The 26568-nt window shown below is 36.0% G+C and overlaps 2 protein-coding genes and 1 long non-coding RNA gene across 10 annotated transcripts in view; 2 read left to right on the top strand and 1 right to left on the bottom strand.

The window, feature by feature from the left end:
• The window catches only part of PDE5A (phosphodiesterase 5A), a 64937-nt gene extending 52146 nt beyond the window's left edge, over window positions 1-12791 (top strand). For all 8 annotated transcript variants that reach the window (XM_062627583.1, XM_062627581.1, XM_062627582.1 and 5 more), the window contains 9 exons: window positions 1209-1334; window positions 3395-3489; window positions 6788-6875; window positions 7896-7996; window positions 8090-8167; window positions 9052-9115; window positions 9684-9758; window positions 10266-10349; window positions 11906-12791. In XM_062627583.1, the coding sequence (XP_062483567.1) occupies window positions 1209-1334; window positions 3395-3489; window positions 6788-6875; window positions 7896-7996; window positions 8090-8167; window positions 9052-9115; window positions 9684-9758; window positions 10266-10349; window positions 11906-12043 (849 nt within the window). In that variant the 3' untranslated portion in view covers window positions 12044-12791. The remainder of the gene's footprint in view (window positions 1-1208; window positions 1335-3394; window positions 3490-6787; window positions 6876-7895; window positions 7997-8089; window positions 8168-9051; window positions 9116-9683; window positions 9759-10265; window positions 10350-11905) is intronic.
• A 508-nt stretch (window positions 12792-13299) lies between these two features.
• LOC134168172 (uncharacterized) lies at window positions 13300-15501 on the bottom strand. Its single transcript, XR_009966454.1, has 2 exons — window positions 15280-15501; window positions 13300-14325 (listed from the first exon to the last, which is right to left on the bottom strand). It is a non-coding gene; the product is annotated as an uncharacterized LOC134168172 (long non-coding RNA).
• A 7008-nt stretch (window positions 15502-22509) lies between these two features.
• FABP2 (fatty acid binding protein 2) lies at window positions 22510-25764 on the top strand. The gene is made up of 4 exons (XM_062627590.1): window positions 22510-23123; window positions 23787-23959; window positions 24633-24740; window positions 25682-25764. Exons 1-4 carry the CDS (start codon window positions 23024-23026, stop codon window positions 25730-25732), a joined length of 432 nt encoding a protein of 143 aa, XP_062483574.1. The 5' UTR covers window positions 22510-23023; the 3' UTR covers window positions 25733-25764.
• Window positions 25765-26568: the final 804 nt, after the last annotated feature.

A 26568-nucleotide genomic window follows, 5' to 3' on the forward strand; every position in this document is an offset into this window, starting at 1 on the left:
AAGAAAACAGGTATTTATTTTCTAGATCACCAGTTTATAGGCCAGTTTGAATTAGTAGTGTTCAAGGGCTGAAAGGAGTACTGTATTACCTAGTCTGATCTCTTGAATATTACTTATTTTCTCTTGAATATTACTTATTACTTGAATAGTACTTATTTTCACCTTTGTAGTAAGGCCAAGAACTTGTACTGCCCAGTAAGTGGTGGGCTTCTAGTTCTTAGTGGAAAAATTGTGATGGATTTGCAAAACCAAAACAACACCATGACAGTAGACACATAATCACACATCTCAATAGGAGCAAGAGAACATTGACAGATTTGAAGCTACACTTTCAACTTTCCATACTAGAGCTAAAGAAAACTGGCAGTAGGTTAGCACTCCTTTTTTAACAGTGGAAAGGTAGAGAACACTGCTGCTTTTTCTGTGTGGAATCATTTATGTGGGTGAATGATACTGGATTTTCATTTCTGTAAGTACACAGTGTTTCACTAGAAATACTAGAAATTTTCTTGAACAAACCAAGGCCATCATTTAACATAGAGCAGTATGCTGTACTCATTTAAACAAAAGGACCTTTCTAGTACACATTGAATTACTATCTGATCTTCACACCTTTCACGTTTTTAGAAGTATAACCCACAATTTGTAAAACTGTTTTGTAAAACATCCAGGACATACTTTCTTCCTCCATAAAAAAAAATACTAGCCAGCAATACAGTGATCGCTGTCTTTCTGTCATACTTATTTCCTTTCAGAAGTCCTATTCTACTTGTCTTTTGACAAGCTGATATGAGGGAAGAGCCACAAGTTCTTTATCAAAACAGGTCTTAAGAGAGCTCTGTAAATAAAAAAATACATTTTCTCTGTCAAATATGTTGTTACAAACAAGGATTTTTTTTCTCCCAGTTAGCTCAACTTAACTCAGTTTCTGAATTAACAGCACTGCATCTGGTATTAACATTTAGCCATTAGTAATAAAACCCCAAACACATAAGTATTACGTACTCAATGAAAGGCTGAACTAGTGGATGTAAGCATATTCTTATCTATGTTGGCAGTTACAAGTATGTTACATTTGAACTTTTAAAAGGAACTATTTTTTTTTTGCTGTGAGAGTTTTCAAGCAGGAATATTACAGAAATATTTGTTTTCATAAAAATAGACTTCAAATACATTTACAGTTAACTATGTGATGCTGTTTCTTAAAGGTTCTCTGCAGATGGATTTTAAGTGTAAAGAAAAACTACCGGAAAAACGTTGCTTATCACAATTGGAGACATGCCTTTAATACAGCGCAGTGCATGTTTGCTGCTTTAAAATCTGGTAAAATTCAGGTACATTTTGCTGTTTCTACATTAAGAATCTTCTAAAAATTTTCTTCTAAAAAAATTTTATAATGATACATAGTTTGATTGCCATGTCAGTAAGATGGTCATCATCCTGTGGCACTGCTAATGAAATCAACATATTTTTGCTGAAGGTGTACAGCTTTAAGGGCTTGGTTTGTGAAATGGCTGTCATCTTGTTATGTACCCAGTTTCAGTTAAATCCTCTGGAAATGATTAGGTAGATACAGTGGGAAAATCTCAAATAAAACATATGCATGATTATGTCCTTTTTTAAAGTTAATTCTTATGCTACAAGCAAGTCAAAAAGGTGGAGATGAAAAAGACTGACCCTCTTTCAGGATGTTTCCTTATAGTATTCAACAGGAAATTTTTTAAGTCCGAACAGAGCTGAATACAGCTTTAGACAAAGAGTAGAATGTTTTTGGAAATCAAGATTTAAATGCTCATTTCAACGCTTTTGAACAATGCTTCAAGCTTCCACTTAAAAGACATATAATATCTTTTAAAAAAACCTTAATCTATCTTTTGTGTAAATATTGAAGAGTTATATGATCCCCAGAATATTAAAGATACCAATTCAAGATTTTTTCAAAATATGTTTTTAGATTTTTTTTTATATTCTTGAAGAAAAGAGAATGTGTCCATTTATTCTGTATTAATGTGTTTCTTCACTTTGATTACAGACCATTGTTATTAGTTGGTTTATATTATTTTTCAGTAAACAATTCTGAGAGAATAAATAAATCCTATTTGTAGACCAAAACCTAGTATCAATAATGAAGAGGCATTCCTTTCCTCTGAAAACTTGTCTCGCAAAAAAAAACAAAACAAACAAACAACAAGACAAAAGGTGCTGGACAAGACAAAAGAAAAGGCTTCATATTCCTTCTATACTGCAGTGGACATGGTAGTTTTTCTCTGTGTGTGGTCTAGATCTGATGATCCTGATAGCTTGCTTGCTATTTTTGGAATCCTGTCTGTCTCCACTGTAATTTCCATAAACTCCTTTATTCCTCACTACACTGGATTCACTCCACACTGATTTTCGGGTCCTAGATTCTGGAGTCAGAATGGCGTTGATCATAAGTTTCTAATTTTTTCTCTAGTTTGAGGTCAAAATATGATGGGGGACACATCTTCCTAGCAGAAACATAAAAACAGTCATTTCCAAGCTGATCTGTCTTTTAACTACACTAAGGACAGGCTTCACTTCTAGAAAACAGATGTAAATCTACAGAAGTTGTAACTGCTTAAAGAAAACTTGACTTTGATTGTACAGAGGGTGCAGCCCCCCAGTGGCAGTGCTTTCACTACCTGTTCTTCAAATTCCTGAACTGACTCTTGTGCCTGTGGCTCTTGTCCCATTATGAAACACTGCGTCAACAGTGTAGCTTTGTCCAGCTTCTGTTTCTTACTGGACAGATTTAAATAAATTTTCTATCTAATTGTGCTTAACAATATTCAAGATACGAAACAGTCACAAAAGAGAAACTATAACCTGTTCACTAATCTGTTTTGGAGGTCCAGAAGAAACTCAAAATAATGAGTCAGATAGTGGTTAATTTTGTTTTCTATGGGTTTTAAAATTCTGTTCACTTATTTGTCCAATAATCAATGAAAAGCATGTATTTTTTTTTCCTTCTGATTATTCCAAGGACATTTTATAATAAATGTTTATACTGAAATGTAGCCTAACGCCCTTGAGGTAATGGAATAGCTGAGCTAAATCATGGGGTCAGGATTTTAAATGATTCCTCACGCTCTCTCTTCACTGTCAGGTGATATGCAAGTCACTTCCTCATCAGTGTAAACAGGGCTAGATGTCTCCATTGATGTCTGCATTGAGATGTAGGAGAATGATTATTAGTGTTCACCACAACTTCAGAGATACCCCTTATTCTCAGCATCCCATTTTATGTCCTTCTCCTCCTTGGGCTAGAACTGTATCTGCTGTGTGGTAAAGCCAAGACAGCAGATATAAAACACATTGTGCAAATAAATCCCCATCACAAAGCTAACTCACTTATTTTACTGTCTACATACAGAGCAAACTGACTGATTTAGAAACACTGGCTTTGCTGATAGCAACTCTAAGCCATGATTTGGATCACAGGGGAGTGAACAACTCTTACATACAGAGGTAAGTCTGAGAGAAATTAAGTAAAAACAAATGAATACCAAAATCACAGCACTAAATTAAGTACAACCTATTTGACTTCACAATGTGAGGGTGTGTAAAGGAGCAGGTTTTTAACAAAGTAGTAAGTGCAAGAACAGCCAGAAGCATTCAAGTGTCCACAGCGAACAGCCCAACCTCTGTGGTTGACTAATTAAAATGGCAGATGAAGTGAACTCTTAGTAGGCTGTGCAGGGACAGCACCTTCAAGCTCCTGTTTCAGAAGTCATATCCCCCATTGCCCATACAGTGACAGCAAAAGGTCCCAGCTGCTAAGGGACAATCTGTAGGGAATGTGGAGCTTTTCAGGTTTCTCCCTGCCTAGCCAGCTGTTCCCTGTTTAGTCTCAACCAGCTGCGGGTCTCTGAGCTGAGATCCGCAGCTATCTGATACCAAGGTGTCTCCCTACCATCTTGAACTCATGTTTTTGCAGAGTTGTAAGTTGATTTGGATAAGTTACATATTTAAAATCACATCACAAATGTATGACTGTTTTGCACTGATTAGTATTATCTATGCTCTTCAACATTGATCAGTTCTAGAATTACAGAGAAACTTTTACAACATAAAAAATCAAAACATTCTTCGAAACAAAATATTTTTACTAAAGAAAATATTTTATTTTGAAGTTATCAAAATAGGGCATCTGAACTCTCCTAAAATTTTCTCCATATTTTAATTTTTAACTAAAAATACCTAGGTTTTTTATAATTTATCAGTAGTTTCAGATCTGCTTAAAATGTGTTTTTCAGTGAATTTAGTATTCAAGTAACAGTATACAATCTTTCCTTAAATAAATAGCTTGACTTAAAAAACATGGTATAATGTGATTACTCTGATTTGGCAATGTGTCCTGATCTGACCAGCAATGAGGAAAAGATACCCGGAAGTGCATACTTCTGTCTTTTTCTAGGAGAGTTGGAGGGTGGAAGAAGTTGTCTGCTGTTTTCACTGTGTGTAGAGTAAGATACTAGGGGAGGAAAAGTTTGTCCAAGGCAGAGAATACTGAAAGACAGAAAGTAAGTAAGCTGAAGCAGAATTCCACCCGTTCATATAGATGTGTTCAGGGTAACACTAAGACTGATGTGTAAAGCAAATTAAAAACAACCAAAATCCCCAAAATTGAAAGAATAACCTTTTTCTAGTTTCTTAATAGGGGATTTCAGCAGTAACTGTAACCTTGCAGTGACTGGAACCAGTTAGTTATTTTTTGCTTTATTTATTTAAAAATAAATTTCCTGGAAGACATCTGGAGATGCGTCATCTCCTCTCAGAAATGTCCTGGGAAAGTATCACAGATAGCAAGATCTAACATTTGCACATGCTTCAAAGCAGCAATGATTACAGCTTAATAATTGTTTTGCAATGGAAAGTTCCATGAATTTTGTTTTTTAAATCCCTCATTTCATTGAAAAGTTTCTAGGAACAGATCCCTTTTGTTTCTTAAGTATCTTGTGGATACTTAGCATATAGTTTTTTTCTTAAGCAACAAGGTTTCAAAAATTAAAATAATCCTGGTAGTAGAAATTACAGGAAAGAAACTGCTGAAAGGTTTTTTGGTAGATAGGCTGAGGGTTTATTTTCTTCCAAACCCACATGTAAAGTAGGCAAGCCCAGAGTATGAATAGTGCATAACTAAACCACTGTGTTCAGAAGGCAGTGGTGTTCTTTAGCTCAGTGCAGTGGTTTAACAGAAATGCTGTGTACTACAGTAGTAGGACCTGAGTTTACTTCCAGCACTTGTGTCTTCCCAGACAACCAGGGTCTGTGAGTACCGAGCAAGCTCTAGCTTGGTGCAGAACTTGGGAAGATAAACTAAAAGATATTTCTCACATATTTCTCTCTTCAGTCAGTATGAACTTTAGGGGACACAGTATGCATCCGACTTAACTCAATGGGAATTTTCACCCAGTATGCATTAGCACCATACTACAGTTTTTTTTCCCTCCAGAAACACACAAGCAAATATGCTCTATATGCCTTTTGCAGTGGTCTCAGAGGAGGAACTGGGCAGTCAGCCCATAATCCTCAGGGGCTTGCATCCTTTAATCTCCCTTTCTGCATTTTAGTTTGTCTTTCCATCTTTTTCTACACATTTTTGTGCTTCTGAAATTCCCAGTCTCCTCTTAGGACTTTTACTGAGTCTCCGTGTGCAGTCACTTACACAGGGACCCAGTCCTGCAGCTACTAATTCATATGAATGATTCTTAACCATACAAAAAGTCCCAAGGAACTGTATGCTAAAAAAGAATTTCTGACATGATTAAACATTTGTAGGCCAGATTATAATTAAGAGTAATGGATTCAGGATCAGCAGCCAAAGAGACTTGCAAATGAATCGAGATCTATTGAAGAGATGACATAAGCAACATGGGACCAGGGTCTGAAAATGAAGATACAGTAGAAAAAATTAAGAATGTTACGTAATGAGGAACAGGGGAAATCAGAAACCCTCAGAGAGGAGAAGTTTAGATATGCTTTATCTAAAGCTACTCAAACATTAAATTCTATTTTCTAGACTAAGATAGGTTTAAATTCTGCATTGGCACAGTTGGTTTCATGCTGGTTTTCTCTGACTGTAGTACAGCCAACATCTTGTTTCCCTTTTGGATTTTACCCTGGGCATAAGATAGGTAACAGTATTGCAGTAGTTGGTCATGAAGAGAGTGGTGATGAAGTACCAGTACAGTTACTAATACTGGGAAATTACTCGATCAACAATTTTGGGCCCTGCAGAACAGTGCACTGAGGTCAGCAGGAAATCTACCATGGGTATCAGCAGGCTTCAGATTAGGTCTGCATTTTACTTACAAGTTCAGTAACTGAACTGACTGAATACACAAGGCAGGTGTTTAAAATGTAACAAACCCCAAAGCCATCACTTAAATTTTGCTTGTGAATGAGTCCTTGTTGCCTTCCCCTTTCATACAAAAACTTTCACTCTTCATAAAACCTTGTATTATATTCTCACTCCTTGTGTGCAGCTGGTCTCTACAGATAACAGAAGGCAGAAAACTAGAGCTGTCAATGCTCTGAAAAGTTAACAGCATTGTCTTTTTGCCTTTACACCCCCTGCATCCTTCCAAATGTATTTGCTTTGTTTGGGAATTTACACAGAAAGAGGAAAGGAACTGGTTAAGCACAAACCTGGGTGGGTTGGAAAAACTGTTAATGAGAAAATAACATTAAGAGGGAAGTCATTTCTGGACTAGTAGTATGTTTAATTTGATTTCTTAATCTGATCGGTCTTTTTACTCTGCAGAAGTGAACATCCACTGGCTCAACTGTATTGCCACTCCATCATGGAGCATCATCATTTTGATCAATGCCTTATGATCCTGAATAGTCCAGTGAGTGCCACATTTTTTGTACACTGAAGGAAACTATTCCCTAATTTACTTTTTTATTTTTAGCTTTTGGATAGATTCCCACCCTTTACATTCCTAAGTGATCTTTATTCCTTTTTGGGTAAAGAATGCAAATGAAGCAGTTTTGAAATCACGGTTCCATTGCCGAGTGCTGCCAAACCTTTCCAAATGTTGCTTGACAAGGGAAGCCTTGCTAATATCCTTTTGAGTACCTGCTTCCTTGGACCAAAGGAAACAAAAGGCTTTGTTGTCATTTTCATGACCTCTTATGAACCACCAAACAAACCCAAGTCCTTGCTCTCATTTCAAAAAACATTCCAGCCTGCACATACACAAAGCAGTTCTGAGGAGACCAAACCAAACACTGCTAATGTTGACATTCCAAAGTGAAGCCAAACCCAAGTTAAGTAAATATGCAAGTGAAACTAAGTTCTTGGTTTATATTATTAACTAATTCTAAAATATAGGCAAGTTGCTATTTCACCAGCTCCGTAGTGCTTTGGTTTAACTGTGGGCTGCTGAGCTTATATTACTATGTAATAGAATTTAATTGTTATGTTGCTTCATAAAAGGAAAATATTTTCATTTATGTGAGGTGTATAGGCAGGTACTGGAATCTATTGTAGTGCCTCTGCTTCAGGGAAGGATCAGAAGGAAGATGAGAGAGAAATGCTACAATACAGCTAGCAGCAAATTTAATTTTGATGAATGGAATGAACTCAAAGGCTTTGATGTTGCTCTGCTTGGAGTTTTGGTTTGTAATAGTCGCTTAGGATGCTGTTGCTGTGCTGCTTTCTGCCATTACTCAAGAAGACTGGAATTTTTATTTTTAAATTGGGGAATGTGCAAAAGAAAGCAGGGTAAAAGAATGACATCGGATATGAGCAAGCAACTCATAATGAATTAGTATCCAAGAGACATTTTAACAAACTGGTGTGCTGTTGCCCATTTTACTGATAGCACTGGCTTCTTTTTTTTTTTTTTTTTTTTTTTTTGTAAAAGGGAAACCAGATTCTCGGCAGCCTTTCCATTGAAGAATACAAGGCCACACTGAAAATGATAAAACAAGCCATTCTTGCCACAGACCTAGCACTATTCATAAAGTAAGTCAAAGGCAAGTTTGGCTGGATAGTCATTGCTGGATGTTTGAATTGTGTCAGCATGCTGCAAAAACTTTTGTTTTAACTTCCTTAAAGGAGAAGAGGAGAATTTTTTGAACTTCTAAGGAAGAAGCAATTTAATTGGGAAGATCCTACACAGAAAGAGCTATTTTTGTAAGTAAAAGCAGACTTATGAAGTCGTCAGTTAATATTATTAGGTACCCGATTTTCAATGCCATGTTGCTGTGAATTTCATTAAAACCAGCAGATCTGTGTGCTCTGGGCTTGTACAAACTGGCACTAGCACATAGTGACCAGTGGTCAGTCACTGAATGACTCCCTGGGTCTGAATTACAAACTCTGTAACCTGTACAATAAACTTTGTTAAGTAGCACATGGAGCTCTGTGAACATTTCTGTTCTTCCCAGAAGAGTGTAGGATTCTTGCCTATGTAGCATGTTCTTTTGCTGTGGATACTTTATACTTCAATATAGAATTGTTGACACTAATAGCTAAATATTCAGGACAGGCAGCTTGTTTTGAAGCAGATTCCTTAATAGCAGGGAAGAAAAGAAAGCATTAAGAACAGAGACATATTGTAATGCACAGCTACAGAAAACCAGGCTTACATAGGCTCTCTTGTAAAGAAAAGATGCCGTATTTCAAATTCAGTGCCTTTAAAAAACAGCCTAATTTAGTCATGTTTTATATCTACTCTTATTCCAGTTCTTGGCCCTCATACTGTCAATAAAATGGCAGTCACTGCTAATGTCATAAATAAATAAATGTGATGTCTGTCCAGTAGCAAACAGAATGAAACAGTTCATGTGATGTGAATCCACCGAATAAGCTGGTCCAGCTTTGCTCATTTCTGCATGCTCATTTCACACAAAAAGTCAAAGTCTGCTGCATCACTAGCCTTGGATACCTTTATAACTTCGCTTTAACTTAACTTGTTTCTTTGATGTTCTTTGAAATTTTATACTGTTATTAATCACTTGACTTGGTGGCTACATTTCATAGGTTTTTTTTCTGTTGTTTTTTATTTTTTTCTACAGAGCAATGCTGATGACTGCCTGTGATTTATCAGCCATAACCAAACCATGGCCAGTTCAGCAACGGGTATATACTTTAATTTAAGATCTGCTAAATACAAATACTGCGTAACAGCTTCTGCTCCTTCCATCCAGTCCCTATTGCAAAAGCAGTGGTGGAATGCTTAGGAAGTACTCCTGCAAAGTGCTGTATGTGGACTGAAGACTTTCTCAGGTCTTTATAGCAAGATCTGTGCATTTAGCTATGTCACCATGTTAGCAGTAACCTAAAGGTGAATCAGGAACCTGTTCTTTCCAACATTTCTGTGTTACTAGAAGGCAGTAGTCAACTGATACAACACCTTAGTATCAGCTGACCTTTTTATCTGTTGATCATTGCAGCTGATATCAGTGATAAGATGCCTATGTGCCATTTTACTCACTTTGTTTTGTCAGAGTAAATATCAGCACGCCAGGTGTTTTGTTTGTGTACAGATGTGTGCATGAAGAACCCTAAAAGCTAGTTGTTAAGCTGGAGAGTTTCATTATGGGGGGTCCCAATTCAATATATCCTAAGGAAAGACAGGAAATAATAGCTTTTGGTTGTAGGTAGCTAGTGAACTTTTAGGGCTCTCCATGTGTGAAATCTCTTACAGATTGCTGAGCTTATAGCTACTGAATTCTTTGACCAAGGAGATAAAGAGCGGAAGGAACTCAACATAGAACCAACAGTAAGTGACAAGTCATGAATAATCACCTCTTTCAAAATGGCCTCTACAAATGGCACTTCACATCATTACTTTCAAAAGCAACAATTTCTCCCACTGACCAGAATACAGGGCCAGCTCTTTCCTAGTAGTCACTTTTCTTCTGTGGCTCTCAAACACCAATCATGTGGTGTTATCTCTGAGCCAGAAGAACAGACTGCATTATTTCTTCTAAATCAGTATTGTCTAGGAAATACATTCCTAAATTGGTACCTGTTTGCAAGCTATGGAAACCCAGTAAGTGTGTCTATTTGTCTAGCTATTTGGGCTCTGTCATTCCAAAGACAATCTCCTAAGGCAAGTCATTCAGTCAAATTACTTCCATTGTAACAAATGTACGGATACCCTGCTGTGCTGAGCTTGCTGTGCGTGTTAAGGTGCCACTTTTTAATTGCAGCCTTTCTCTTTGGTTTTGGCTATGGTTTTATTTAACGCATTTAAACACAGAGCTTGTTTGCTTCTTATCTGCAGGATTTAATGAACAGAGAGAAGAAAAATAAAATTCCCAGCATGCAGGTTGGATTCATAGATGCTATTTGTTTGCAGCTGTATGAGGTATGATGCCTAAGCAAGAATTGCAAACATCTAAATCCAGAACTGCTCACTGTAGCAGATTTAAAATTAGAATAAAAATCACGTACAAAACTACTCCCTTAGTTAAAAAAGGTTGTTTTGTGTTTTGTTTTTTTTTTTGTTATATATCACATATGGTTCATTATTCAGTTGAAGAAATCATTACTTTAGCATTTATCATTAATGGTATATTTGTCTGATTAATGTATTTTGATATAAGAACATGTTGCCTCTTACAGCTTTCAGTGCATCACTCTTTGTCATCTTGTTCCAAAGTCTGACCTGAACTGGAACAGCACATGGCTGACAGTGTCTGGGATTTTCACATAGGTTCAGAATATGCCAGCTTGTGTCCTAACCCAACAGATAAGTGACAGTGACTTACCTACAGGGCAGAGAGCACTAAAGAAGATGGGGAGCCTTATGGGGAGGAAGTGGCAAAACCAGTAACAGCACTGGTAAATTCAAGGAAGTGGCTATGGTTTGAGTTGATCCAGTGTTTTGGTTTTTTTTTGACTGGTGTACAGGTACGGAATATTACCTGCTTACACAGATTTTTGTTTTCTTTAGTGAGTAATAAATGGTAAAACAACTTCAGTGTTACTTTGAAAATGAAAAAGCAAACACTTCACTCACCCAATATTCAAATGCTATAAAAACAAACAAAAACAAGGGTTGCAATGACAGCTTTTTCAGAGTTTTCTTCACTTTCCTCCAGTCAGTAGGAATGTGACACACAACACAAACATAAATGAGTTCCCAATACAGCACTGCGAGTATGTGACTGACCATGTTATTCAGAGTAGGTCAGGTCCCTATGAACTGAAGTTTTGTGGCTTGTGTTAGCTAGGTAATCAGTACAGTTAAACTGAACGATCTACAAGTATTTATTTTAAGTGAAAAAATAAAAGCAATGTGTTTCATTCTTTCCATTTTCTTAATTGAAAAATACCATTTAGCACTTCTAAATGCTGCTTAGATATATACAGATAAATAAAATAAGAAAACTACAGAGATGTCAGCCCTATTCTTACAGTGTAAATGAACAATAATTCAGTTAGGTCTACTGGAACTAATGCAGCAGCCTATAAAACCAGAAGGATCTATGGAGATTTATACAAGCTGGGAACTCAGTAGGGTCTATATAAAGTAACAGGAGAACTAGACATTGCTACCTCAAGTTATTTCAGCAAGACCTGAATTGCATGTGAAATTCTGACTGATGTTACATTTTGTATAGTGACCAGCAGAGGGGCCAGGTTTCTTCTCTGTGTACTTTGCCGTTGGTCATAGTAATTACAGAATCAGTGGGCTCAAACACTCTTTCCATACCTCAGTCTAATCTGCACTAGTGCCAGGTAATTTTGTTCATGTTTGATATGCAGCAGGAAGTCTTCCTTGAAGTTTAAAATACATGTTAATTTTCAATTAAATATATACCTCATATTTAATTCATTCTGGTCTCTCATGGTAATCTTTAAGAACACTTACTTTGTTGTTAAATTTAATACATTTTACATATTCTTGATTTATTTCAGGCCCTAACGCATGTGTCAGAGGCCTGCTACCCTTTACTGGATGGCTGTAGAAAAAATAGGCAGAAATGGCAATCCTTAGCTGAACAACAAGAGAAGAATCTGATCAATGGAGAAAGCAATCAAGCCAAACGGAACTGAGATGCTGATTTAACAACCACGAGTTTGAGTTCACATAGAAAACATAGTAATAGGGGAGTTCTGCATTTTGCTAAACACTGTATGAATCTGGCTTGTGTTTTTCCACTGCTGTGTTATTTTTCCACATTTCAAGATATAGCATGACCATGTATGTGCCAAGGTTATATAAAGAATGTGTTTCTTTTATTACATCTGATGGAGATGGAAAAATGTCTGCAAGGGTATTTTTTGCTACCTTATTCTGCGAGAATGTACAAATGCAGTTACTTGACTGTCCCCAAGAGCTTATTACTTTACAGATGTATATAGTTGTTTAGTGATCATGTTGTGGCCAGTATCTTAAAGACTGCTGCATTTCACATATTTTTTCCTCTTCTAGTCTTGTTGCATTACATTTTAAAAGTAATGAGCAGTCTTCCCTTTTCTCTTCCCAGAGGTTCAGAGGAAGGACTGGGACTACCTCTAGGGAGCCTAATCCAGTATATACTATACTCACCTCTTTCAGGAGACGAAAGTGGGCTTTAGAGTGAAAAAAGTCCCAGAATCTGTGCACCCAGTAGGTTTTATTCAGACTAGAGAAATATCTTAGGAAATGTCTTGCATTTAGAGAAATATAAAAAACCAAACCCAAACCTGTGAATTACTAAGCAATGGGGGTCTTAGGAATTTTGTGGTAGGAGTGTCATAAATATTCATGAATAATGAAAATTACTTGAAGGTCAATGAAATGTCACAAGATAACTGACAGCTGTCATAGAAAGCTGCAAGAAGCACACAGAGAAATGGAAACTAAACAAGGTCATTTTTATATGCTGGTTTTAACTTCCTTTGGAAGTTGAATTTAACATCATCTTAACAGACTGAATCATAGGCAGGAATAATAGAAGAGAATATAACTGCAAGAGCAAAGATGAAAGAGATAAATCAGAATGATGCAGAAATGGTGACACTTCTGGTGACTATCAATGACTAATTCTTGAGGCCAGTGCTTTATGAAATGGCTATGACCAATCTAAGTTTTATGTTAACATATTTTTAAAATCATTTTTATCATTAGTTAATGTTAACAATGATTAGTCACAATACCTTAAAGTAATAGGATAAAAAGAATACTGAAAGCATAAACCAGCCAAGAATGTTACAGGGATTTGCCATTTTTATTTGAGCCACTAATGTTCTGAAAGGTAGGAAATCTATTGACTTGCATTAGTGGAAAAGGTAACATTGGTATTTTATTTAAATGAAGATGACTAATAAATTGAGAGACAATTCAAGATAATATACACATTAGACCAACCCCAAGGTACAAAGTATTCCGATAGTCTGCAGCATTTCTGCCAACCTAAGTTTTTTGTCACTGATTAAATCCTATGTCAAACTTCCTTAATGACTACCAATATTGTAATTACTATTATATTATGCAATATTATTGCAACTGAATTTGAAAAAAAAAATTCTACAGAATATTTCTCATTATTTTCCAGATTAAAAAAAAAAATGGAATTAAACAGTTATAGACTTCCAGGGCTACTGTTATGCAGTGCTCCATATGTGTGTTTATATGCACACACAGTACAATGTATGTATGTAGTATGTCACAGCTTTTGAGAAAAATGACAGCAGCCTGCCCTCCCAACACACTCTCCAGAAAGAAGTTTTTTGGTTCTTCTTGATAAACAGGAAACTTTGTTTCAGGATTTGCATAGTCCTTGTATATTCTTTTCCTTGAATGCTTGAGATACTGAAATGTAATTACATCCTGAAATGTAATTATTATGGTAACTGATGAGATACATATTTAATATAAATATGACTAAAGTGTATGTATATAAATGTGCATTCTAGCTAGTACAGTTGAGACTAGTAATTCATAGTGACAGCATGGCAGATCAGCTACAGTGATACTACAGTGTAGTGACATGTAATTTCCATTAAGATCCAGCATTTCTTTGCTATATTGTGTGTTCAGCAAACCTTTAGTATAATGTAAATTTATAGCTATTACAAAGGAGTGCTGGGCTCATACCTGTGACTTGAAAAAAAAGGACATATTGCATTTTTTCAAAGGTTCACATAAAATTAACAGGCCTACATTATGTGCATATATCTAATTACATATCTGTACACATTTATCCCACAGAATCTCTTCCGCTACAAAGACTGGAACATACATAGAAATGTGGTTCCTAGTAAATGAACCATTTAAATTTCATAATACCTGTATATATTTTTACAAAACCAAACCCTTTAAACTGTTGTTTTGAGAACCTTAAAAGCATAGGCTGCTGTACTTAACAAAATTTCAGTGATCATATTCTTCATCTAGCGTCTTACTCTGCCTGAAGGCAGAGTATGCTGGTTTCGTGTTAGCTTTGTGTGAACTGTTTGCAGAAACCAATCAGTCCTTTCATAATGTAGGTAAGTGACAAGAAAAAAAAAAAAAGAAAAGCCAGGTTGTTTTCTGCCTGGAATTAATTGCCTTCAGAATTTTCAAATGTAGCTCATGGATTACAGCCATACAGCTGCCATTAATTTCATTACGAGTTTTATTTTTTTTTTGTCAGGCCTCAAACATATTCTCCCCAACTTACATTGTCTACCTAAAGTAATCAGTGTGGATCATACAAAAAACAAGCTGCAATGGAGTTTATCAGTTTGTCAGTTCAGTTTTAAGTCCATTAGAGCCACTGTGAAATTTGATATTTAAGTCTTCGGGTACAGGATTTGTTCCATTAATTTGTAATACTTGTCTCAATGAAGACTTCTAAGTCAGTAGCCTATTTGTTCTCAGATGTGGACATATTTTCTTTAAAAGTCACTCCACAGCACAGTTTAATGCTTAAAGTACACTTTGCTCTGTGCTTTGTTTCCCCATTTGAAAAAAATTACTTGTCATAACATACACAAAATAACCCTACCTCTTCTAAATAAAATTAACAGTGAGTCTCTTAAGCTTTTGTAGTACCTCTTTTCCAGCAATCCAATCCAATATTGGCTGTAGAACGTCTAGGTTTTGTATTATCTCACACAATAAAAGAATGGAGGGGTAACATAACATAATGTTGATTTTGGAGTTGGTATTGATTTTTCATTGTAGCACTTTAAAGTTAAGAGCAGATTACTCTCCTATCTTCACAGAATACAAGTGGGCTAGTGATAAAAGTGAATGCTCTTTCATTGATGACCAGCTGATCTCTCTTTAGAAGAGAGGACTGAAGCCTCATTTTATGCATCACCCTCCAGCAACTGTGTGCATGTGGAGATAAACTTCTGAATGCCAGTTCAATGCACTTTAGCTGGCAATGGCACAGACTAAATCAGAACACTGTCTGACTTCTACATAAGATTTCTCAAAATTACTAGGTAACTGAATTTCCAAACCATTATGCAGAAGGATTACGAAGAGTCATCCCTAGCCCCTTAAAATTAGGAGATTTTGCTTAAGTCATCTGATTGGTGCCCCAGGGACATCTCACACTAGACCATGTCGCCCATGGCTCTATCCAACCTGGCCTTGAACGCTGCCACGGATGGAGCATTCACAACTTCTTTGGGCAACCCGTGCCAGTACCTCACCACCCTCACAGTAGAGAACTTCTTCCTTGTATCTAACCTGAACTTCCCCTGTTTCAGTTTCCCCCTTGCCCTACTGCTACAGTCCCTGATGAAGACTGCCTCTCTGGCATAGTTGTAGGCCCCCTTGAGATACTGGAAGGCTGCTGTGGAGATAAGCATGAACATTGGAGCTTGAGTAACAGAATCAGTTTGGCCAGAGTATGACAAATGACGAGGACTGGATTTTTTGGTTTGGATTTTCACAGGAACAAGAAACATTACAGGATCTGGCCTGGAAATCGGTGACACCTGCTAAATGCAGCAAATTGTGACAGCAAGATATCTGATCTTTATAATTCCTAGGTGAATTGAAATTTCATAGGAAAGTTTATTTTCCACATTTTGACAATGCTACATAATATTTCCACTATAATATTTTGCTATAATATTAATATAATAAATAATATTTCCACTAACTTTCACAGCATGAGCTTGTCATGCCACCTAAGGCATGCTCAAATGCCCATTTGAAGTCAATTAGATGATTCCTATTTAGGTCTGTGGGAGTTTGACTGAGCTGTATACAAAGCGATGGAATGAGTCAAATCCGCCTTTTTTTTTCCTATAAAGAGGGACCAAACTCTTACCCTTGGTAACATCTGCCTCACCTGTTCTTTGCTGTATTCAGCTATTCCTGCTGAGGCCTGAGGTACCTTACAGATGTAAGTGAAGTTAGAATTTGAGCCCTCTATTTATTCACATGGCAGATATCTGCGTATGTCTCAAAGAATGTAGTGTGAAATGCACTGTAAATAGTTTTAATATATATTTCTATTATAGTTTAATAAAAATCTAAATCACAGTCCCTAGCCACTGAGTTTGTCTATTTGTATGTTTTTACTTTTTAAAAATATTTGAACAAATACATTGTTTCCGGGCACAGTATTTTTTGTACTAGGTTAAGGGGATTACTCTGCATATTATGCTTTGCCTTTAAGCAGTATTAAAGTCTTCTGAATGTTACAAGGTCTTGCTTGCTTCTGTCCTATGACTGCTTAGTAAAACTAATTACATTAAGAGAATCATTAGTACTTACTGTACAGCTGAAAGAATATAGTCAGGTTATTCTCTAAGGTCAAACTGCTGCTTATTACTTATTTCCTCATTCTTGTCTTTGTATTGTTTTCATGCTTTTTAAAATAAAAAGGACAATGTCAAATTTTACTGTTTGTTAAGTAATAGTATTGAGGTTGTATTTTCAACAAAACATTGCTTCCTGATTCAAATAATTGCTTGTGTAAATGTGTATTTTATAATAACTTCTGTCAGTCCTAGAAATCCAGAAGAGAAAAACTTTACTATTAATATCAAGATACTTATAGCCTAAGTACTACTTAAGTAAGTGAGCCAGTGGTACAGTACTTCTCATTTAAAAACATCAAAAAATAATTCACTGCTTCTAACCACCAGAGAGCACTGCAACTACACTTACTAGCTGTCAGAAACCAGTTTATTTATTGGATAAGTAGAACTAGCAAATACAACTGTTACACAGATCCATCCTCTTACCCCAAGTATCAAGTATCCCTGGAGTAGCACATAAGAGAGATGGAAATAGTCAACCCCATGCCTTTAAGCAAAAGTGTGACAAAACTATTTTTGACAACAAAAGCCTCATCCTTTGTGAGCTGCTGATCCTAGAAGTAATTCTAGACCAATGGATTTCCAGGCAATTTCTTTTCTTTGCCTATTAGGTTCTCCACACCAACACTTCTGGCTTTTTTAGCTGTAGGCAAAACCAGAAAGTATGTACATCCCTGACAAACAACAGCTTCATTCAAAAAGTTATGAAGGGCAGATTTAGTTCGGCACAAAACACAAGCACTGCTTGCTTGAACCAACTGCAGTTTATGAGTGCAACTGAACAACTGTCTGCGTATATCTACATTGATCAGGTAATCGTTTGCTGTTGGGACTACAATCTTTCCAGCCCACTCACCAACCTAGTCATGCTCCTACTTAGTCTTGCTGAATGTTTGAATTCATTTCTGAGAAATGGTGCAGTTTTCAACGGGAGTACTAGTACCTTTCTTACGCAACCCAGAAAAGAATATAACCTTAAAAGCGGGCATTGTTATTGAAAAGGTGAAAAAGAGTATTACACTTGGTCCTTCACATCCTGCACAACTATGATACCTTTTTAACAAATGGAAAAGACAATAACTCATTCCTCCAGCCATATTTTTAGTAACAGTGGTGACAGCTACTGCTGACATACATTTCACATTCCTGTGAAATCTCACCCTTTAAGATTCTCCAGAAATAATTCAAAAGTGTGAGTTGCTACAGTAGTTAGCTTTAGGATCTAAAGTTATGGAATCTGACAGCCATTGAGATTTTGAGCCCTTCAGTGGAAAGTGGCATTTCTTAGCCATATGCAGAACTTTAGAATTCCAATTTAAGTTGAAACGTACCACGTTATAAACACAGTAAATTTTCACTTCGATATTTACAATCCATAATTTCTTGAAATGCCTGGTGGCATGTTTTCCCCCCATTATTTCAAAGCTTTTATTTTATTTAAGACAAATTTATTTTCACACTTCCTGAAAGACTGAACTGTTCTCTAAACAGCTGCATTATTTTCTGTTCTGAATCTGTACTATCAAGTAAAGATAAAATCCTCTTTCCTGCTGAAATATGAGGATGATCAGTTTAAGCGATATCCTGCTACTGCCCACCCAGTGGTGCATAATCACTGATAAATACATTTACACTTTAATGATGTTTATCATCAAAGATCTTTAACAAAAACTAGTATTAAAATCCATGGTTAAATCATATCACTAATTTACACATGATGCATTCATATATAGGCATTAGTTCACAAAACTTTTGTAGTAGTTAACCAAATCACTGGCACATTATGATATATATGGCTTTTTAAAGGCAGGGAAATTTCTTTTACAGGTAAGTAGAGGGATCAAATTGATCAAGGGCACATACAAAGTCTCCTTCTCAGCTGGAAATAGAGCCAAGATCTGGGTGTCCATTCTGCTTTTATATGAGATATTAAACAAATGTTTTGTTTTGAAGACATATTTTCCTTTTGGATATATAAATATTTAAATATCTAAGCCATATAGGGTGCTCTCTTTCTATGATGCTGAGCTCAAAATAACTCTGAAGCTTACTATTTTACACGTGAGATAAGATTCAAGTCAGTAATCCAGATAACCACAATAATATTTGGTGGAGTTTGGAGCTATATGATAATCAAGAGCAAAAGTGTATAATTAGCAAATAGCTGTGGTGAAATGAACTACAGGTCCAGTTCAAATTTTGGAGAAACCGGAAAGACTGATGAAGACTTTATTTACTGTACATCATTAGTTCATTAGACTATAACTCAGTCCTACACTTTGATCACATTCCATATTCTGAACTAAAAGAAACTACTTCCCTAAACGTGCCTGCTATTATTTGCCTAGAAAATATACATTTTAATACCTTAGATAAACCTGACACAAAGCACACAGGTCAACCAACATACCAGTCTCTATGTGACAAGCGACAAATGGCACTAATACTTAGAGATTAATATAACTTTTACTGGGAAAGCACGCTTGTCTTTATTGGCAGTTCTCCACTGTCACCCTATTTTCAGTAAAACTAGGTTAGATTCTACTATTCCAAGTAATCCTAGGATTCACTTTAGCACACAGTAATGGATGAGGTAAATACCAGAGTTGTAACTGCTTTAAAAAAAACAGCCTGTATTTTGCTTCTAGATATTCTAACCTGGCGTTTACTAGCTCATGCACTTCAGTTCTGTTCAATAATCAACTCTCAAAAACACGCAGCACTTTATGGATCAGAGCCATTACACAGGAGTGTATACTGACAATTAAGTTTTAAGATTCACAGCCCACTACTAACTAATCAGAGAAATGGATGTATACTCACATTTCTAAATAATCTTCAAATGTTGAATCTTCATGTTGAGCACACTGCATTATCAACAGCATCTAGGAGATTCTCCTTGATTGAAAATGAAACCATAAACTTGGCAAACAGGCAGCTGGGGTAGGACAAAATCTAGCTCAAGTATGATCTAATCCTGCAGCAACACAACATCCAATTAAAATACGTACTTTGAAATTATTCACCCAAGAGATGGCTTTAGTTCCATTGAGCTCCTTGCTGCTAGGCCACCCATCGTTATGCTAAAGTTGGCTTTACTGGCCAACTACTTTTTAAACAGAATTACCTATTTACCATATCAAGTATTGTGGTTTAAATGCTTAGTAAAACTTCACAATAAGGGATCCTGAGAACTTGAATGATTTAAGTGCCCAACCATTTTCACAATCCATCCCAAGACATACAGAAGAATCATGCAGTAAAACACATGCATATAGACAAATCACTTCACAGCTACCAGACAGAAAACAGTTAATCTGCATGATTTTGACAGGGATTCATCTCTTTTTAATATACAATATTATATATAATAATATTTACATAAGCATATTATGTTTATGCTGGCACCAGGCCTTAACCACTCCATAGTAAAGCTGAGTTTTGGCTGAGATCTACTGTCCTGGTTAATTTTAGGCAGAACAACTTGAAGACAAATCACAAAATAAATGGGATAGATGAATGTAACACACTACAAAAGCATTTTTGTCACCCTGATCTTTGGACCCTCATTGTCCATTACCATCATGATACAGGTTGGCATGATTACCACAGACTGGCATGATCAGATTGGCATGACCATATAAGTTAATTATTTATTTCTATCCACCTCATTTAAAGATCAAACTTCAAAGTTAAAAAGTTTGTCTGTTTTCAGTGTTCTGAAGCTTACATGATAAAGAAAGCCACAAAGTCAAGAATACACACCCTTAGCTTTTATGACTTACATGCAACCAGAAACACTAAAACCCAGGTTTTTCAATGCACCATCTAAGCCAAAACTGTAGTCTTGAAAACCACACAACGATGACATAGAAGAAGGAAAAAGATTGTGGAATATTCCAACATTAAACAAAAAATACTGTAAATACAATATTAATTATAATTTTAGAAGGAAACCCAGCTTTTAAAGGAACTCGAAAGAATTCTGATTAAACTGTGTATCATATGATTTTGGTAAGACAACTGAACTCAAATGTTAGTGTGCTAATAGTCCTAAGTAACTCATGTAAATTGTGAGAGATTAAAAAGATGGCTGCTTGTTCTAGCACTAACAGACCTGTCAGTGCTACACCAACATATAGACACCATGAAGCTCATAAATATTGATCACCTGTGGAGATTCCTACTTAACTGACAGATCTGTGGGGCTGATCTGAACAGGATCCTAAGGATTCATGCCCAATGAAAAGATATGTTACGGAAAGGAAAAATGGGAGAGAAATGGAGCAACAAGTTTTGACATGAAATTCAGGACCCAGCTACTTGCTGCTCACGTGATAAAAATGTTTGAAGTAAAAAAGTTTGGTAAGCCTGACTTCTGAGGAAGATTAGAATCACAAGGGGGGAAAGGCAAGTTGTGAGATAACTGACTAGAAAAAAATACATCTAAGAGATCTTCCTCTTAGTTGAGGACTTGCTCCGGAAGACCCTCCCCATATTTTAAGGTTCAGAAAAACTGCTGACATAAGTTTGATGCAAAAATTCATTCTTAACCTGCAGAATGTGACTACTCTGAGTTACTTTCTCAAAGGTTAAGAAGATAGACTGGATTCAAATGAGGAAAGCAATCACTAACATTAGTTTTGTTTAAATATAGAAACACTACTTCAGATAACTTAGCATTTCTTAAATGAAATGAATTGGCAGGTTCTTGGAGAGAATGCAGAAGCCACTGGAAAAGTAGACAAGCTTTCTTGAAATGCTCAAAATAAAGGTAATTTCCTATTTGTTAGATTTTATATATACCTAAAATAATGTGAATTTCAATTTTCTACTGGATACAAGAGAAGTGGTTCAAAAGTTGCACTGCACTACACTGACTTACTGTCAGAAAGAACCCTTCTGCAAAGATTGTAAAGAGAGTTAATAACTTTATTACTCAACAATAAACTGGATAAACTATAACCAGACATTGGCTATTTTTGTTTATGTATATATACCAAATAAATAATATAGATTGACAATGATAACTACAAGGGTCAAGAAACACCCCAGTGCAATAAAAAGAGGTAATCTGACTCTAACAGAAACTCATTTTGCCCATTTTCTGAGCTGCCTGAAAGGTAAGATAGGCATCTGTGATTAGTAGAGCACTGGGCATGGGCTCTGACACTTTTTGAGACACTGAGTTTGGATTTATCACCATGCTAACACAACTATGCATTTTAGAGTTAGCTAATTTTTACCCAGTTCCAGGGGCTAGCATGCATATATTTCCCTAAGTCAAATATCTTGAAATGCCTTGCCTATACCAGACAATGCTTCAGTTCACAGTGAGATACAGCATTTCAATTTTGTCCTTCATGAAAAAAAGTAGTTCTGGAATTCTAGTATTTATATAGAGCCAGTATTTTTCTCTAGTAAAACTATGCCTTCTTCTTTGCAAATTTTATAACTGTCATGTAAGTCAAGGCGATAAAAAACACATGAAACTGTGTGAAGAAACTGTAAAAAAACATGTAAAAAAGCATGTAAAAACTACATAATAAGGCCTAACTGGTGTTCTTAAATAGATATTGTGAGATTCTTCCCTCACCACCACTAACAGTAAACCACCTGAACACCTTCCATCTGGTAGGCTTCTTTACCTTGCAAGAAGAGGTAGAAAGCACAGGAAAAGTGGCAGGTGCTGCTTCTTCCTAGCACTGAACTAAAAAAGGCACTTCTAAGATGGAAGACCACAGCTTTGAGGAAGTCAAACAACAGCAACTGGAACACTCATCAAAGGAGTTCCCTTGACAGATCGAAGATAACCTCTGCAAACTACTGTTGTGAGAGTCTTCTTGAACTGGAAAAGCTGTAGTTGGAACATGTGTATTCACAACTACAACACACCAGCTTGCATCAAATCTCATCTTAAGACCAAAAGGTCTGGAAAAAAAAAATTTTAACTGTAACGCACGGTCAACTTCTAGCACCCTGTTTTGGCTTAAAGTATGGCTCCTTTCTCTACCTTACTGATAATTTTCACTATAACTCGAATATAATGAATAAAATGCACAGATTAGCAATTCTTTATTAAGATGTGCAATAAAGATGCTGTCATGATTTGAGAGCAATAAGGGAGAGATGCAGCAAAACAGTGCGGTCATGACTGGAAATTTGATTAAAGTAAGGTAATCTTCTCCTTGAAAAGAATTAGTGCATTGAGCTTTAGTCAGCCACATCATCCTGTAAACTGCTGTCAAGATAAGCTAGTACATAAATTCTCTTTGCAAAGGTATGTTACTTCAGAAGAGTCCAACTAGCAGAAACATGGCATTTAACGGTACTTGGAAAATAGAAAGAAATGAAAACTATGAAAAGTTCATGGAGGCAATGGGTAAGTCTTACTTTTCCAATGCCTTCTACAAGAATAATACCACTATCACTGAATACAAATTCAAGCTTTCTATGAACTACCTTCTGGCTAGCCTGTCCTTTTGCTGTCCCCCTTGCATAGTGTACTGCATTTGTTTACAGAAAATCACAAGGGGGAGGGGGGAAACTGTGAAATGTTCTGATTTTAATTATTTTAATCTTAAGCAACTTAACTGCAGCAGATTCACTTCAACAGAGGAAAGAATCTCTAAGTCTACATTTGAGTAAAAGGCTCAGACAATCTGAATACACTTTCAGCAGAATTCTATAGCAGGAATATCAATTTGATAACATGAAACTACTTTTAAAATTACACAGGAAGGAAATCATTCTTCAGTTCTACAGAAATACATGAGTCGAGTAATTTTAACATCCTGATACTTTAAGTTTTTATAAACTGTGCAATATATGGATATAAACATAATCCATTCCAGTTGGATAGTTTGTACTGGTGAATACAGCCTCAATAAAAAGTGAAGAAGAATGAAAATTTGGGTTAGAATGCTGGAATAAACTCATTTCACCACATAAAAGTCACTAAAAAGAGACAAAGATGAGGCTCCGTTTTTTGTGGTGGGTTTTGTTTCTTTTATTTTTTCTGATTTATGTTAATTGATTTTCCTAGGTGTTAACATGATGAAAAGAAAGTTAGGAGCTCATGATAATTTGAAGATCACTTTTCAACAAGATGGGAAAACATTTACTCTCAAAGAATCAAGCAACTTCCGTACCATAGACATTGAATTCACACTGGGAGTCGATTTTGAGTACAGTTTGGCTGATGGGACTGAACTCGCTGTAAGATACTTCCTGTATCATTATATTTATTATATATGGCAATAACTTTATGAAGTACAGTTTCAAGATGAATAGTTTGTCTCCTAGTTTTTAATTTAAATTTTACTTTTAAAGTGTGACTGTTCAGGAATGCTCACAGCTTATATACAAAACCACAAGGTATTTATCTTGGTTTTGGCTGGGATAGAATTAATTTTCTTCCTAGTAGTTGGCTGGGTTTAAACCACAATAATAGTCTTAATGATTCAACACTGTACCATGAAACTCAGGGTTCCACAGAGGGTCCAAAAAGCAGAGTAAAATGTAGCAGTTTTCCCATGAAATCCAGGCAAATGCGATTTTACTACTTGCAATACTCAAGTCCAGAAGCTAGAGGGCAGAGTCAGTATTTATATGGAATTTCTCTCTGTTGATGCCATTAATTAAAATAAAGAGTGCTGGGCACTAAGAACATCTTGCTTGACTACTATGCAATTAACTAGTGGATTTATTACAATTTTGTTTTTCCAGCCTTTCTCTCAATGTCCAAAAGAGCAGTATTACATTGTTTTAATCTCTTCTCACTTTTAAGCATTCCTGCAGCTTTTAAATCAAATCAGTGTCATATCTATAGTAAAACATTTGCAGGGTTGGGTTTGTTGGTTGTTTTTTGATTTTTTTTTTCCTATTACAGGGCTCTTGGAACATGGAAGGAAACAAACTTGTAGGAACATTTACTAGAAAAGATAATGGAAAAGTACTCAAAGCAAACAGAGAAGTCATAGGTGACGAACTTGTTCAGGTGAGTTAAGTGGTCACTTACATACAACTTTACAATATAATAACTGAAAAAACTTAAAAGCTTCTTTGAAAGTGGGAAATATTTTCTTCAAGCCAAATAATTTAAAATACTTTTAGGTAAAATTCTCAAATCAACTAATCTATCAAAATTTAAAGACTTAAAATAAAACGCACAACCTGTGACTACTGTTTTTCTACCCACGTGACCTGTATATTATCAATGCACTCTAAGGCTGTGAATAAAACCTGTATACAGAAGATATATATAAACAGACAGAGAGACAGCGAGCTAGACAGACATACAGACTATGTAGGTATGTTCTTTTTGAAGTCTCTGCCTTGAGAAGCCTTATCACATCAGCTTACTACAGTGTAATGCTATCAATGGCCAATAAGTGCCCTTTTTGAAACAAATTTGGTGTTGGGGCAGGAGACGATGCACAGAGGGCTAAGTCTGAGACAAAAGGGAAATGTTTCACAGCTCTGTAGCTGAACTGAACTGTAATGCTTTAGGATGCTCTCTGTTAGAGGGACACAAGCTTCTTAAAAGGGTAAAATAAAAAACACCACCAACATCATGGTTGTGAGACACGAGATACCAAAACATACAGTCCAACCCTTCAGTGCTTCTAACAAGAAGAGTCACAGAGATGAAACCTGTTAAACAGTGGTACTGGGAACACAGGACTTCAACACTTCAGGTTTTTTCTTAAGTCCCCAAAAGATCTCCTGTGGTAGTCCAAATGCTTGCATAGAGAATTTATGACTACTGACAACAGGCTGCTTTTCTCATGTTCTTTCCCCAAAGTCTGCACAAGACTGGCAGGCCCCTCACGGCCACAAGTCACAATTCATGAAATCACTACTGCGCATCTCTCAATAGCATCCATGAAATGAAACTGTAATACCAGTCACTGATTTTTCTTCCTAATTTCTTAACAGACTTACATATATGAAGGAGTTGAAGCCAAGAGAATCTTCAAAAGAGCCTAAGAACTTCACCCAGACCAGCATCAGAAAAAAAAGACCATCTTTCTATATATCCTCTGCCTTTTTTTTTTAACTTTTATCCCCTCACAGCACCTCTTAAGCTGCAATTACTTATCCCTGTTGAAAACACAGGCTAGTTCTTTATGTTTATTGTTTTGCCTTGAATAAACAAAATCTAATTATAATTTGATACCAATGCTAAAATGTTGTTTACACCAAGTCCTATCTGAGTGCCATAATGTAAAAGGTCACAGAAATTATTTTCTGTAAGCAGAACTTAAATAATTTCTTGCATTGGTTCTCAAATGACAACTTAGTTTCCTTACCATACTATTTATATGGATAAATGGTTTCTCTGTGTATTAAATTTTATGCAATATGGATGGCAAAGCCCGAAAGAAACCTCAGAGCACCTAAGTCTCCGTAAGCACAAAATGGAATAAATATAAAATATGGTGTGATAATACAGCTCACTTGGAGGTCTTAAATGATATCCCATTCCTCTAATCAACAGGAATAATATAAAGCATGTACTGATGATATACTGGTATCTCACAGAAAGTAATTTCACTGTGTTTGTTTCAAAAAATATGACCATGCTTTTAAACATGGAGATTTTCAGTTGTTGCCATTTATCAGGGGTTCAAATAATTCTGTGTCAGGAAGAGAATTAGCAGGCTCTGAGCAAGTTTCTTTTAGGACATGAACAAAAACATTGAAAGGATCTTAACAAGATAAGGAATAATTTCAAACTACGTTGACTCCAAACACTAGTGTTCCTTACAGGTGACAAATAAGCACCATGTTCTGCTCATGCTGTCCAGTCTGTGTTATTTTCA

Source organism: Pezoporus occidentalis, unplaced genomic scaffold (assembly GCF_034315485.1).
Source record: "Pezoporus occidentalis ecotype Australia unplaced genomic scaffold, CSIRO_AGI_Poc_V1 ctg302, whole genome shotgun sequence".
NCBI lineage: Eukaryota > Metazoa > Chordata > Aves > Psittaciformes > Psittacidae > Pezoporus > Pezoporus occidentalis.

Coding starts and splice junctions, on each gene's coding strand:
- FABP2 (XM_062627590.1), top strand. CDS start 23,024: ATGTTACTTCAGAAGAGTCCAACTAGCAGAAACATGGCATTTAACGGT. Junction 23,124..23,786: donor AAAGTTCATGGAGGCAATGG/GTAAGTCTTACT, acceptor TGATTTTCCTAG/GTGTTAACATGATGAAAAGA. Junction 24,741..25,681: donor TAGGTGACGAACTTGTTCAG/GTGAGTTAAGTG, acceptor ATTTCTTAACAG/ACTTACATATATGAAGGAGT.